Consider the following 13,303-nt stretch of genomic DNA (forward strand, 5'->3'; position numbering starts at 1 on the left):
AGAGTACACACTGTGTTCCATTAGAGCGGTTGTGTGTGTGTGGGGGGGGGGGGGGCAGGGGGTGGCGGGGGGGGGGGTCGTCCTACATGTCTGGGTCTTGGTCGCTGTATATCTTTTCTCATGTCATGCACCAACGAAACAACCCAATTGTCTACCGTTCTGAATTCCTAAGAAGTGCCTATGTAACGGTTAAGATAGATAAAGGACTCAACCTTTAGCGCTGTGAAGCTAGGTAAGGTTAAAAGCTGCGTCTATCCCTCCCTCACCTGCAGGCGATCGATGCCTTGGAAGCGTTCCGAAGGCAAGATGTCGATGGCGTTGTACCCCAGGTCAAGGACTTGCAGCTTCTTCAGGGGCTTGAAGGCACCAGGTGACACCTTCATGATGCTGTTGTGTCTAAGCGAAAGTGCCGACAGCTCAGGGAAGCCTATAAAATCGTTCGACGCCACGATGGAGATATTCCCGTATTCTATGCTGAGCGTGCGCAGAGCAGGCAGGCTCCCAGTAGTCGTGAAGTCTTCGCGTAGCCTGATCACAGGGTTGCGGTTAAGGCTTAGTGTCGTGAGCTCGTCCATGTTTGAAGTCAGGAGAACGTTAGGGATGAATGTGAGATTGTTTCCGTCCAGAGCCAACTGCTCAAGTGTGCCGAGATCATCGACGAAGGAAGGTTTTAGAGAAGTGAGCACATTATCGGATAGAATCAGCTCCTTTAGACTCGGCAGCCCACGAAACGCGCCCTGGCTTATCTCCGAAATGAGGTTGTCAGTCAGGTTTATTTTGGCGAGCTCGACATTTCCTTTGAATGCGTTGCTCGGTATAGAACTTATCTTGTTGTGTGAGAGAGAGATGGTCTGCAGGTTTAGCATTGATTCTGAAACATACGGCAAGGAGCTTAGGTTATTACCGTCAAGGTGGAGCTCTGAGACGTTCACTAAACCTCTCATTTGGGTGCCATCCAACGAATCCAGCGCGTTGCCTTTAAAGTTCAAGATTTTGAGCTGCGAAAGAGGTTCAAAAAGCTTGCTCGAGATTGGACTTATTTCCGTGTTTTCCACCTTGAGCGTCTCCAGTGAAGAAAGCCCATAAAAGATATTATCGTGAACACCCGTGAGGTTATTGCCCGAAAGGTCGAGGTGCTTTAGGCTAGGAAGGTATAGAAAGTCAACCCTGGCACTGATCAGCTTGTTATTGCTAATGTCGAGGTGTGTGAGAAATGTCAGATCGAGGAAAGACCCTGCCTCGACATCCTCGGCCATCACGCTGGACAGGAACAGTTCCTGGAGGGGTATTTGACCTTCGAACATATACTTCCTTATGACGTAAATTTGGTTGTGGGACATGTGAAGCACTCGAAGCTTTTTCAGCGACTGAAATGTCTGCGGCTCAATGTCCATGATATTGTTGTGTGACAAGTAAAGCTCTTCAAGGCTTTCAGCCCCTCTAAACATGTCTGTGTTGACGTGACTAAGGGTGTTGTACTCAAGGTACAGAGCTCTGAGTTTGACCATCCTCTCGAACGCGCCGTCTTCAATGGCGATTATTTCGTTGTGGTTTAAATGAAGCCGATCGACTTCGATGAGGTCACGAAAAATTTGCTTTTTTAGCCTCTTGAGCTTGTTCCAGTCAAGCCAAAGTATGTCTACTTTGTTGAGTCCGCTCATACTGTCCGTGTGCATGTTGCTGATTTCGTTTTGTGTCAAGATGAGGGAACGCAGACTAGACGGGTACCGACTGAGGATATCGCCCACATCAGTTAGTCTGTTGCCGTGAAGATTCAAGTGCTGCAGGTTAGCTAGGCTTTGGAAGGCCTCGTTCTCGATTGTCTCTATTCGGTTGAACTGGAGGTGCAGCTCCTGCAAATTGGGCAAGGAATAGAACACTCCTTTGCGTATTTTCTTTAGCAGGTTGTTCTCTAATCGCAGATCCCGCAGCTCTACTAATTCCTGAAACGTTCCCGGAAGGAGGTCAGCAATAAGATTGCTGTCTAGGGAAAGAGATCGGAGTTCGCGGTTGTTCTTGAACATTGTGGGGTGTATTGAACGCAACTGGTTGTGGGAGAGGTGAAGTTGGAACAAGTGCGGCAGTGGGTAGAAGGCGGCGATCTCAATCTGAGTAATTGCGTTGTTCGCGAGAAACAGAGCCGATATATGGGAGGAGTTGAGGAAGGTGTCGTTCGTTATTCTCAGTATGTTGTTGTTCGTAAGGAGGACTTCGCGAAGATGAGTCATGTTTCGGAACGTGCCACTTTCTATGCTGTGTAGGTGATTGAAACTCAACTCGATGGTGCGCAACCTCCTGAGTGGTGTCAGAACCTTTCGGCCGATTGTGTGGATGGTGTTCTGGCTGAGGTCCAGCGCTTCCAGCTCTAGAAGATGGATGAAGCACGAGTCATCTAGGTCACTCAGCTGGTTCATATGCAGCGATAGGGAAGTGAGCCGTGGCATGGTGACAAAACTCCTCTCGTTGAGTTCCCGGATGCTATTTGAACTCAGGTCTAACCTTTGTAAGGCTGTAAATCTTGTGAATCCATCATCCGGTATGTCCTTGATCTCGTTTTCGGCCAGCCTTAGGGCTTTGAGGCTCCGCAATCGTCTCAGGGCGTTCAGAGGGAATTCCTTTTGGTTACTGTCAATCAGGTTCAGCTCTTCAAGGCTATTCTCAAGCCCACCGAACGCGTACTCGGTGATGTCTGTGACGTTGTTTTTGGAAAGCTGTAGGTTCGTCAGCTGCAGTCCGTAAAAGACGTAGCTTTCGAGCGTCTCGATGTTGTTCGAACTTAACTCAAGAGAACGAAGCGCTCTGAGGTCTTTGAGTGCCCCCTTCGGAACTTCCCTCAGCTTGCTTTGCGTCAGCGACAAGGTCTCTAGAGAGTCCTCAAGACCTTCGAAAACACCGTCTTCCATAGTCGTCAGGTGAGTGTTGGACACGAATAAGCGCGATATCGTCCTATTCACAAAGAAGCCAGCTGGCAACGTGGTCATATTGGAGCGAAGGTTGTAGATGCTGAGCATCTTGACGGGGCTGTGGATTTCGAGGAGGGTGCTCCTTATCTGGTCGGGCGAGACCGAGTTGCACTCGAGGAAGACGTCGCTATCGAACTCGTAGCACGGGCACCAGGGTTTTCTGTTCCAGGAGGGACACGCGTCTTCCTTGGTTTGCTCTTCGGCGCTGAGCGGATGTGTCAGTAAGAGCAGCGCTGTTAGCAGCGAGGACAGCCACGCCAGCAGCCAGCGGCATCGGGGCGGAAGGAAGCGGCATCGTATTGCTCGCGTCTGGGACCGCGCCCCGCGGAGCCGTAAGGTCACCATGTCACGTGGGCGGCATCTGCATAAGCAAAAAGAAAAGATGTGGCTTGTAAATATTTCACAAGGCACTTCCTTTACGTGCAAATAAAACATTTACTCAGTTCTTTCTCGGTACTTCATCGCGGCATTGTGTACACAGCAGTTCATGGCAGTGTTTTTATATTGCCTTCTCATTTTTTTCCTCTTAACATATGCACATGGCTTGGACGCCTTGTGGGTATGAGTGGGCCTCAAAACAAAGATACAAAGAAAAAGTCACCGCATATTTAATCTTGTGATAGGGCGAATTCAAGCGATATATGTGGGGAGTTTCCAATACAGGTACCACCGTGAGTGTTGAGTAACTCTGCCACGGTTTCCAGGTGGCAAAATGAAGAAAGCGAAATGCCTCTGTCCATTTTAAGGAAAAGTGTAAAGGGTAGAGCGTGGAAGGGGATGGTGGCTTAGCGGCTAGAGCATCCGCGTCGGCTGCCAGATGTGGTTGGTTCAAAATACAGCGCTAAACAAGGATGGGTACAGGCGTCTACCGGCCCAGCGCCTGGCTTTCCTAGGGGTGTGCGCATAGAATGAACTTCATAAGGCCTGCTGCGCCTGTTGCGGGACAAGCCTAGTCTCGAATACCTCAGCCTGCAAAGCTGATTCCTGTTACCGAGTTCATACGAGGATTCAAGTTCAATGTGTGATCATGTGGGCTTGTTTAATGTCGAGTGCCTCAGCCCTGCTACGAATTACTCTCGTTGTAGTAGCAGCAGAGCAGTCAAGATGACTCCACGGCAAGTATTGCCGAATCGCTTCGGGCAAAGTTCTGGACAGCGTCCGAGGTATTTAGCCCAGGGCAAATGGGCATGGGCTCTTTCGGAGATACCAACCACCATACGCAGCTGCGGCGTAGGCAGCAGAAAAAGGCTGCGAGTTAAGGCACAGCGGCTGCCATATCGCAGTCATAACGGCGCGCTTGCAGCGCAGGAGATGAGCGAGAAATTGAATCCTGATCCCTGCCTCCTTCGGCCGCGAAATAAGGGTCCCCGAGAGGATCTGGCCACTTGGATCACAGGTCACTTTTCCTCGCATCACGTCGGCCTGGCCCTCATAGCACTCCATAACCTCGGCTGCTCTTTGTTTTCCTCGTTGGACATGAGTTCTCGAACGACCACAATACACTCATGAATCTGATACTGCTGGTTAATAAGTCAGCACCGGTTTTCGGAAGATAATGACCGTCTTCTTGTGATGTTTGTGCCCGAACTTGGTCTGCACTCAGGCTAAATTCTGCCGCTATGGGAGAAATTATCCATGGAAAAAGCAGACTGTTGATTTGTCTTCTGGAACACGATTTAACGAACGGCACTACTACATTCAAGCAAGTATCTAACAAACCATTCATTGCACGCTTAACATACATGTCGGCAATGTGTGGAACAATGCACTTATTACGATTCATCCTTTCCTTAAGACACAGCGCTACTAACAAACAAATGGGGTGTAAAAAGGGCAGTACCAACATTCGACAAGCTCAGTGTTTATCAGGCGCCATAAACGTGTTCGCAATGTATAAATAAGTAGACGCAAGATTGTCATATTTTTTTTTTCTCTACAGGACTGCTTCCTTGTATGTGGTACAGAAAAAAAGTAATTGATTACAATTGCAATTACTCCAATGAAAAGCAACTGATTTTAGTGTTCAATTACTGCCCTTTAAAAGTAACTGAACAACCAAGGAGAACTAATTCGTTAATTTTACTTTATTTTTCATCTCCCTCTTATTAGCATAGCACAAATATACGCGGACGCAAATGAGCCGCTTCTTGCTTGCTTGATCTACAGTCTGCAATAATTCGAAGTGAAAAGTTCTTAGAATCTCAGAAGTGCAGTACTCTTGGTTGCACTGACTAAACATGCAGAATGTTTTTACTCGAGGCTGGAAAAAGCCAGCAGCTTGCACTGAGCGACCCGCGCAGTATGCAGATAAGTAAAGCGAGATAGGAGTCACTACCGCTGGACAACAAAATAGTCTCACGGTTAGTAAATGCGCCCCCCGTACGATCCACAAACAACCGATAACCCATGCAAACCCTCCAGTACAATGTAGGCTGATTTGCATTGGTTGATATGCAAACAACCGGGAGTTAGAAGCAGCGTTCGTAGAAATGAGAACACAAATGGATAAACATTATGGTGAAAGGGAATCAGAATTGTGTAAGAAAAGAAAATAGAAAAAGACAGCAGGCTAGGCTAGGCGAATTCCCTCGCATCGGCGGGTACGCGGTCCCGGTGGTTCACAGCGCGCGAAAGGCAGGAGTGACCGTTCTGGAGGGTCGCAGCTGGCGTGTCGGACTGTCGTGTCCATTCTTGTTTTTTACGGCCCTTTTTGCCCCGAGTACGACAAGGCGCTTCGCTCCAGTCTGCCTCACTTCGTTCCTCGCTTCTGCTCCCGTTGGCTGCGCCGCGACTCCGTCCGTATGCCTCCATTTATGTGCATACAGCCGCGTTTGTCAGTGATCGAAGCTCGCCTGCTTCAACTGGGCGGCCCGAACCCGGGCGCGGCAGCCGCGTTTCGGTGGAGGCGAAAAGCAAAATGTGCCCGGGTGCTGTGCGATGTCAGCGCAGATTAAATATCCCCAGGTGGTCGAGATTATTCCGGAGACCTCCACTACGGCACGTCTTTCTCTGCCTCTCTTCTTCCACTCCTACCTTCCTCCTTTTCATTACGACGCAGTTGAGGTGTCCACCGAAAATAAACAGTTACTTTGCATTTCCTTTGCTCAAAAATTTAATGTTCTGCTTCAGCGTTGCATAGCGCGCGAACAGGGGTTACTGCGACTGAAGGTTTGTCGAAGATAAGAATGTCCTTCACTTACGGGCACGCTCAATTTAAAAGTTACAACTAACCTTCATGATAATGCGCCTATGGCACCTACGATACTCTGTAACAGCATAGAAACAGTTGCGCCCAGCAGCAATAATTCCACAGACATCCAGTGGCCTCTTGCGTGGCCAATAAAAAGAATTGATGTGCGCCGGTAGCTTTGAACAAGAAGCTTTAAAAAAAAAAGATTAAAACGTTTGTGGTGTTATTAGTGCTCCAGAATTTAGAGCCCAGCGTAGCTAATATTTCGCGTTGATTTTGCTAACTTGGACAAATGCAAGCCATGCTGCTCTCGACATAGCCCTCGCTCTTCACAGGTGCTCTATATGCAGGTTATTAGCTACTGCTTTTTATGAATTCGGCGATGACGACGGCACTTCTTGCACAGCGGTCGTGTAAAGCCATAGCTGGAGGTCCTGCTCTGTGCGGCCCTAAAAGCATGCGCAGTCGCGCCGCCTGCGGCTTTGTGCCAATATAGTTGCCTATGTCGAGGAAGATGAGGCGGAATTAGATGAGGCGGAATTAGATAAAAACAAGCGCCAAACCATGCACATCAGAAGTCAAAAACGAAGACGAGCGGTTGTGTCTCGTCTTCGCTCTTGTCTTGTGGTGTGCATGGTTTGGCGCTAGTTTTTCTCTAATTCAAGTATGCACCAACTCGCCCCAAAGAGAGGTGTTACTGTAGCATGAGTCTCCCTTTTCCAAGCGCATGGTCGCTAGCTGGGCTGTGTCGATGGCAACAGGCACTGGATCAGTTGGCCAAACGGCTCTGATGAAAGATCGTTATAAATTAGGAGCACGTCTACCTTAAGGATAGCCATAGACATCCCGAGGCATTGCTGGCGAAACCAGACCGGACAGTTAAGAAACGTTAGAACGGGGAGAATGATGATGGCCTCTGGGTTGAGGGCAACAAGCAGCGGGAGCGCCTGCTTTGTTTGCTGCATGAGAAGTATCGGGGGTGCTGGCTGCACAAGGCGCTGTCACTCTCCCTTGGACCACAGTAATACAGCAGTGAACTATATAGTCGAGCTATGGTACTTTCTCCCGTAAGAAATGAGTTGCTTCTGTAGAGTGTGCTGCAGCGGTTATTGATGCTTTCTATATTTTCTAACTTACGAGAAATACACTCACCTAGCAGAGAATACTTAAAACAGAGGGGTTTGAATTTTTCTGTGGCTTGCGATCTTTCTTAATTGTTGTTCTTAGTGCACGACAGCACTACCAGTAGGTTGACTGGCTGCACTACAGAATCACAGACTGTCCGAAAGGCTATTACGATGGACCAACTGGACGCCTAGTAATAATCCAAGCAAAACAATAAAGACCAAATTTACTAAGAAGCCACCACGAGGCAAGCACTACGTCCAGGTTGCTTGAGGTTTCGGCGGCACTTCTTTCAATATATGCAGGGCTACTGAGAGATAAAACCGTATGTGTTTATTCCTGCTTCCTTGGCGTCAAAGTGCAGTAGCATGCCCGTTTTACGTTCCGGAACTGAAAGTTGCTATAGGAAGTGCTGATAAACATTTTATTCAATTAAGAGCCCCCCCTCCCTCCCTATCTGGGAGGGGGCCTTAGTCCATTGCTCCTAGGGCTTTAACTGCTTGCTGCGCCCGTTAAATAAGCTGTCAGCTCGGCTACAAGAGGTCTCAGTCGAAGGCTCCGGATTAACTCCGACCACCCGCGGTTCTGTAACTTGCTCGGACATCGAGCAGCAGACTGGAGTGCTTCCATTTCTCTTGCATCGAAATTCCGTTGCCGACAACTTTGGGTTCGAAAGCCGAACACCGCGGCCTGCGAAACACAGCTGCGGGCGGTGACACGCGGTTTCATGCCGCGTCCTATGTGATGATGTCCTTGAATGTGACTAAAGGTTACAGGGCTATCAGGGCTTCTTACAGTGCGATTTTTATAGAGACAACTGATAAGAAACTAGCGCTTCCTTCGTGTTCTCGAATCGGGTAGGAATAAGAGACTTCTACGACGCGGCTGTTGTTGCATGTCAGCTATCAGCAATGTAAAGGTTGTGTTGGAGAGGAATTTCAATTCTGCCTATGCAAGAAACTTGAACGACGAGTCACTTGCAATCACAAAAAAGAAACACGCAGATCGTGTGTACTTTTGAAGTTTATACTTTATCTTTATCTATTCGAAGCTCATACAAATGTGTGTTCCAAGTAACGCTATCGTGCCTTAATTTAATGAAAATTATCTGAGGCGGGCCGGTATGTGTAGTCGTGATCATGCTTGTCTTGATCGCTCGAGTTGCCCTGCATGCAAAGGCAGTGAAATTTTTAACACGCTACTAGTTTTTGCCGGCAGTGCTTGCGTTCGAGCGCAACCGCAAAAACATACTAGCGGGAGGGGCCCAACCACCGTGTTCGTAGCTGGCTAGCAGATGCACTAAAATTTAGTTTTCTTTGTTTCGCTTCGCAGCGCTTCGGCACTTGTACACACCTGCTTATCAGTGTTAGTGAACAGAGACAATATTTAAATGTGTCGAGCCTTTCCAAAAACCCAGCTGCTACTAACTTCGAGAGTCTGCTGTTGCCACACTCTGCGTCGGCTTTCACAACAAAGGCAGCGCTATACGCAACAACTGGCCTTAGCGCTCTATCAGTTGCAGGCCGAAGACATACGGTCCAGCTGCGCAGCAGCCGTTATTATTCTTGGTCCTGCGTGCCAGGAGATAAACGAGAAGTGCACCCCCGGCACCGAAGCCTTGCTCTTCTTGCAGCGGAAATCCCGCCAGGTATTGCCATTGCCACACCGGCATATCCCTTAGGACACTATCTTTGAATTCTCTTCACCATCGTCCCTCTCCCTGTCGAAGCTGTTTTGGTGGTGGTACTGGTTATGCTGCCGCTTTTGTTATCTACTATCTTAACACGCGGCCTGGCTAGTCGTGCCTTGCTTGGGTGCTTGCCCTATTTATCTCGGCTGCTCTAATTTGTGGCGTTCTTTTCCAGCCTCGAATGTTAGCTCCCTCCGCCTCTCATGTAATTCAAAAATCTTGTACAAGATGGCCCTGCCTTTGGCCGAAGCGGCAATACAGTTCAGAAACAAGGCTTGGCGTTCCGGTTGGCAGTATGTCTGAAGACCCGCAGTAGCGCTTCCCTTCCAATCCCCTCTATAGCCAATAGAATGGAGTGAATGCGCAGCACATGCTGTTGCGCTCGCGCTTCCTTCCTGCTGTTGAGCTCGGCAAATTTGGACATGTGTTCGAACAGGAATGCCGGAAGCAGCGACGACCATAGCGCCCTCACGTATTCGTTCCGGTCCTCAGACGACGAAGTACAGGATCAGCGTTGCCTCTTCACTCACGCTGGGATTTAACAATTGCCCGAGTGCCGCGCCTTCTACAGAGGTTCCGCGTTCCGGTCATCAGTACAAAATATTTCAACCCCTGCTGGGGTTGAAATTCCTGTGTCATGCAGGTGCCTTCCGGGTCCACATGGGCGCGTTCCGGACGCACGTGCGCGCCCGCCTGGAGGCCGCGGGGACGACGACGTGACCGGGTCCTGTCCCCTTTCCCTCGACCGAGCTGCGAGAGAACATCAGGACCGCCGTGCCGTGGGTGGTAGCATCAGTGCCATCGTGTGATTGGACATCTAGGGATCTGGGGAATACGAAGAGTATTTAAAGAGCTGCTGGTTTGGTACCAGAAGGGAGCCCCCTTCTTGAGCGATACCAGAGGCTCCTGACTGCTAAGAAGCTCTCTTTACTGAGAAGCACTCTCAGTTGCCCGTACTTGTACATTATGTAAGTAGTCCTTGTATGAAGTTTTCCTAGTTTTCTTCCTCCGATCGTCCTCGTCTCTTCTCCGGTCCAGTCACGCTACGTGAATCCCAACAACTGGTGGCAGCGGTGAGATGCTGCTACCTGAATTCCAACAATGCACGTTTCTGCACCTGAAAATGCACTGCGGTAAGAATAGATTGCCTGGATCATCACGTACTGAGGCCCTCATTTAAATAAGAGAAACGAGGGCTGTGAAGAAGCTATTCATCGCTCTTTTCCAAATTTATCAGATGTCGCATTTTTTTATGCATTCAGTAAAGTACTGCTCTACAAGAAACAATTAAAATGAGGCTTGGTTCTGAAGGAAACGTCATCTAAAGTTGCCCCTTCTTTGCACTCACAATGGGCGTTTTTTCACTTTGCTTTTTTTTAATGTTGGCTTGGGAAAAAAACTCCAAAGCATCAAATACGCTAGTCAGTGATAGGCTGCGATGTGGGCGAATCTGGGGTGGCTGATGCGCCTGGCTATCAAGTGAAGAACGGCAGTCAGCCTCTTGTGCATGCAAGGAGCTATAGTTGCCGTTTTATACCACCCCCTGTGCCTGAGGCCGATTGGTTTTCGCCTGCGAATGCTTCCAATCGGACGAACCATATGACCGCTTACGGGGCTTGACTGAAGTGAGACATGCCTGAGTTTCAATGCGATTGGTGTACAAATGCATTACGATTTTTCTTTATTTTATCGCCCTCCTCCCGGTCGGCGGAATGGAAAATTAAATGCAAATTAAATCGGACGGATTTCGATGCGCAATGACATATACGACTTCGTAGCACGAATTCGGCGCAAGCCGGTCACTTTAAAAGTCCAACGCATCCAGCTCTTACTGACTGCGTTTATATTCGTTTTAAATTACTCTCGACCTGCAAATTTGACCATACTTTAAACACCCCGTCCACGTACGAGGCGACAACAGGATTTTTAGATAGACACGAAACACGTTTACAAAGAGAACCTGCACTCCCTCTCCAATTTTCGTTCAAAAATAAGAGAAATGAAAAACACCAAGTGAATGAAAACAAGTTTACAAGTGGCAGATGCGCATAAACGCCGAGGAAGAGACTTAGGTCGGAGAATGACGCATCACATTACGGACTCTCCAAATCATGCTTCTCTCAATGACCCACAAGAAAGCGGCCCGGAGCAAATGAAAAAGTAGGGGAGGGGGGGGGGGGAGAATCTCGGTGCGGTGCATGTGGAAATTCGGCTAGATTCCTCCCGTCGCTACGCGTTTTAAGTATAAAAAAAAGAGGGAAGCATACTCCTGCGCTCGCCTGAGCCCGCAGCAGCATCAGGAGCATGCAAGAAAGGGGAAGAAATATGTGGGAAAGGTGAAGAAATTTAGAGGGAAAGCGTGCAGTGTGGGGCCTTGCACTTCCTTTCCGCTAATCTTTTAGACGCGTGTCAATTCACTGGGCTTCCGAGACACCTTTGCCGTGTAATGGTTGCCGCTTCGCTTCACTGGCTGGCGGGGGCCCGCGGGGGATTGATAGGCGGGTAAATGGATTACAGCGCTCCTTTTCTCCTTCCCCGAGGGCATTGACGCGCCGCTGGAACATGCGACACCAGTAGAACAAAGGCAAACAATGGCTTGCGAAGAGGACGGGTCGCAAAACAGAAGCGAGGACGGAAGAGAAGCGTGAAATGTGCGCGTTACAAAAGGGATTAGAGTGCTCTAGACAAGTTAGATGAAATGCGCGTTTTTCTTTTGCCCGTTATTATACTCAGTGCACAAACACTGGATGGCCCGGTTGTATGTGTGTCGGTGTGTGAGGGCATAAAATGATTGTTATGTTCTGTATTGGGGATTTTACAAGTTGGCGCCCTTTCCAGCTTTTATTTTTTTCCGCACCTAGGGTATTTTGTTTCGTTCGCTTGTGTACGTCGGAGTAAGAAAGAGTTTAGGCCAAAGGTAATCTGTTATTATTATCCGTAAAGCAGTAAAAACAATAAACTATTTGCTAGTACTCAATGCATAAAAACACATTATTAGATGCGCTAGGCGACGTTTCGTGAATATTTTGTGTCGGTAAAGACAGTTTGCGACATAATTATTTCCTGGAACAAAAATATATTGCTTTTTCTAGTTCAGTTTGAAATTATTATCTTTTTAACGTTCACTTCAGCCTTACGCAGAGACCAGACACTAGTTGCGGTAGCGTTATAGCGCTGGTTGTAGATCCTGGCATCCCGCTACAACAAACTGAAGAGCGCCTTTGTCACAACCTGGAAATAAGGACATACTCTTTTCCAGAGAAGTATCTTATGCAGAAGCTCAAGGTTTTAATAATTACATAATTGTAACATTGATGTAGCGCCAGATGTGTATTTTAGTTGCCACGGGCGAAAATTCTTGCGCTGGGGACTTGACCAATGACAAACTTATTGGGACTAGCAGGGTCACGTTATTCAAGTTATTGAGGCCGACGTGGAGGAGAAAATGTTTAGGAGGTATTGGTTGCGAAATCACATTTCTCAGAACACATTTGCCTTGAAACCAAGAGCGCTGTACCCGAACTTTATACTGCTGATCCGAGAATCATACTATGTAGTGCAGTCTAAAATGACGGCTCTGGAGGTACAATACTTAAAAAACCAGGTATTTCCTCCCAGAATGAAGCGATCAAATGCGCAGTGCGCCAGTGCGCATGTAAACGTGTAAATGATGCGTAGTTGGTCATCACGAGCGACAAAAAGAATAAGAGTGAGAAGCGCGACTGAAAATTGTTAGGCTTGCAGCCTAAATAATGAAACTATGCTCTCAGAGGTCCTGTTTTTTTATGTGATCTTTTATCCTTGCAGAGATTTGCAAAGGCAGTGGCGTAAACAACGCTCCAATGTTGAGCGCCGCCATTTCACTCAAAGTGTTTTTTTTTTTTCTTGGAGAGCACAGTGATTGAACGTCGCCTTCAAACGGGCATCTTTTTCATGGAGCTGCTCCTGTGGAAAAACTGAGAAACGTCGAACGCGCCCAAAATGGTTGTTCCCCCTGTGTCACGCTGTTATTCTTCCAGCACCGATAGTTAACCTTAATGACGGGCCCTAATGAGGAAAAACTTCGCAGTGCTTTGGCGGATTTTAAGCGCTGAGGGCGCCTTACAGAAGACACTTATAGCAGCTTGGGAGAAATTTTTAGTGCGGATACGCCGTTTATATTCCTGAACGACGCCATCAATCGCTGATGAGGGTCGATCGGGATCGTCCGCAAACAACAGGCAGCGGTATATGAAGGTGCCCGCGGGCGCCGTTCAGTGCGGTGATTGCCAGAACGCCGGAAAGAAAGCGTTCGCGTAGCATAAAGTAACGCTTTGCTTTCTCACTGGCGAGGGA

The 13,303-nt window shown here is 48.3% G+C and overlaps 1 protein-coding gene across 1 annotated transcript in view; it reads right to left on the reverse strand.

Moving 5' to 3' along the window:
* Positions 1 to 13,303, reverse strand: part of LOC144094123 (uncharacterized) — a 242,039-nt gene that overhangs the window by 13,071 nt on the left and 215,665 nt on the right. Inside the window, exon 2 of the mRNA XM_077628042.1 lies at positions 267 to 3,324. Coding sequence (XP_077484168.1) covers positions 267 to 3,308 — 3,042 coding nt within the window. The 5' untranslated portion in view covers positions 3,309 to 3,324. The remainder of the gene's footprint in view (positions 1 to 266; positions 3,325 to 13,303) is intronic.

Source organism: Amblyomma americanum, chromosome 6 (assembly GCF_052857255.1).
Source record: "Amblyomma americanum isolate KBUSLIRL-KWMA chromosome 6, ASM5285725v1, whole genome shotgun sequence".
Classification (NCBI taxonomy): domain Eukaryota; kingdom Metazoa; phylum Arthropoda; class Arachnida; order Ixodida; family Ixodidae; genus Amblyomma; species Amblyomma americanum.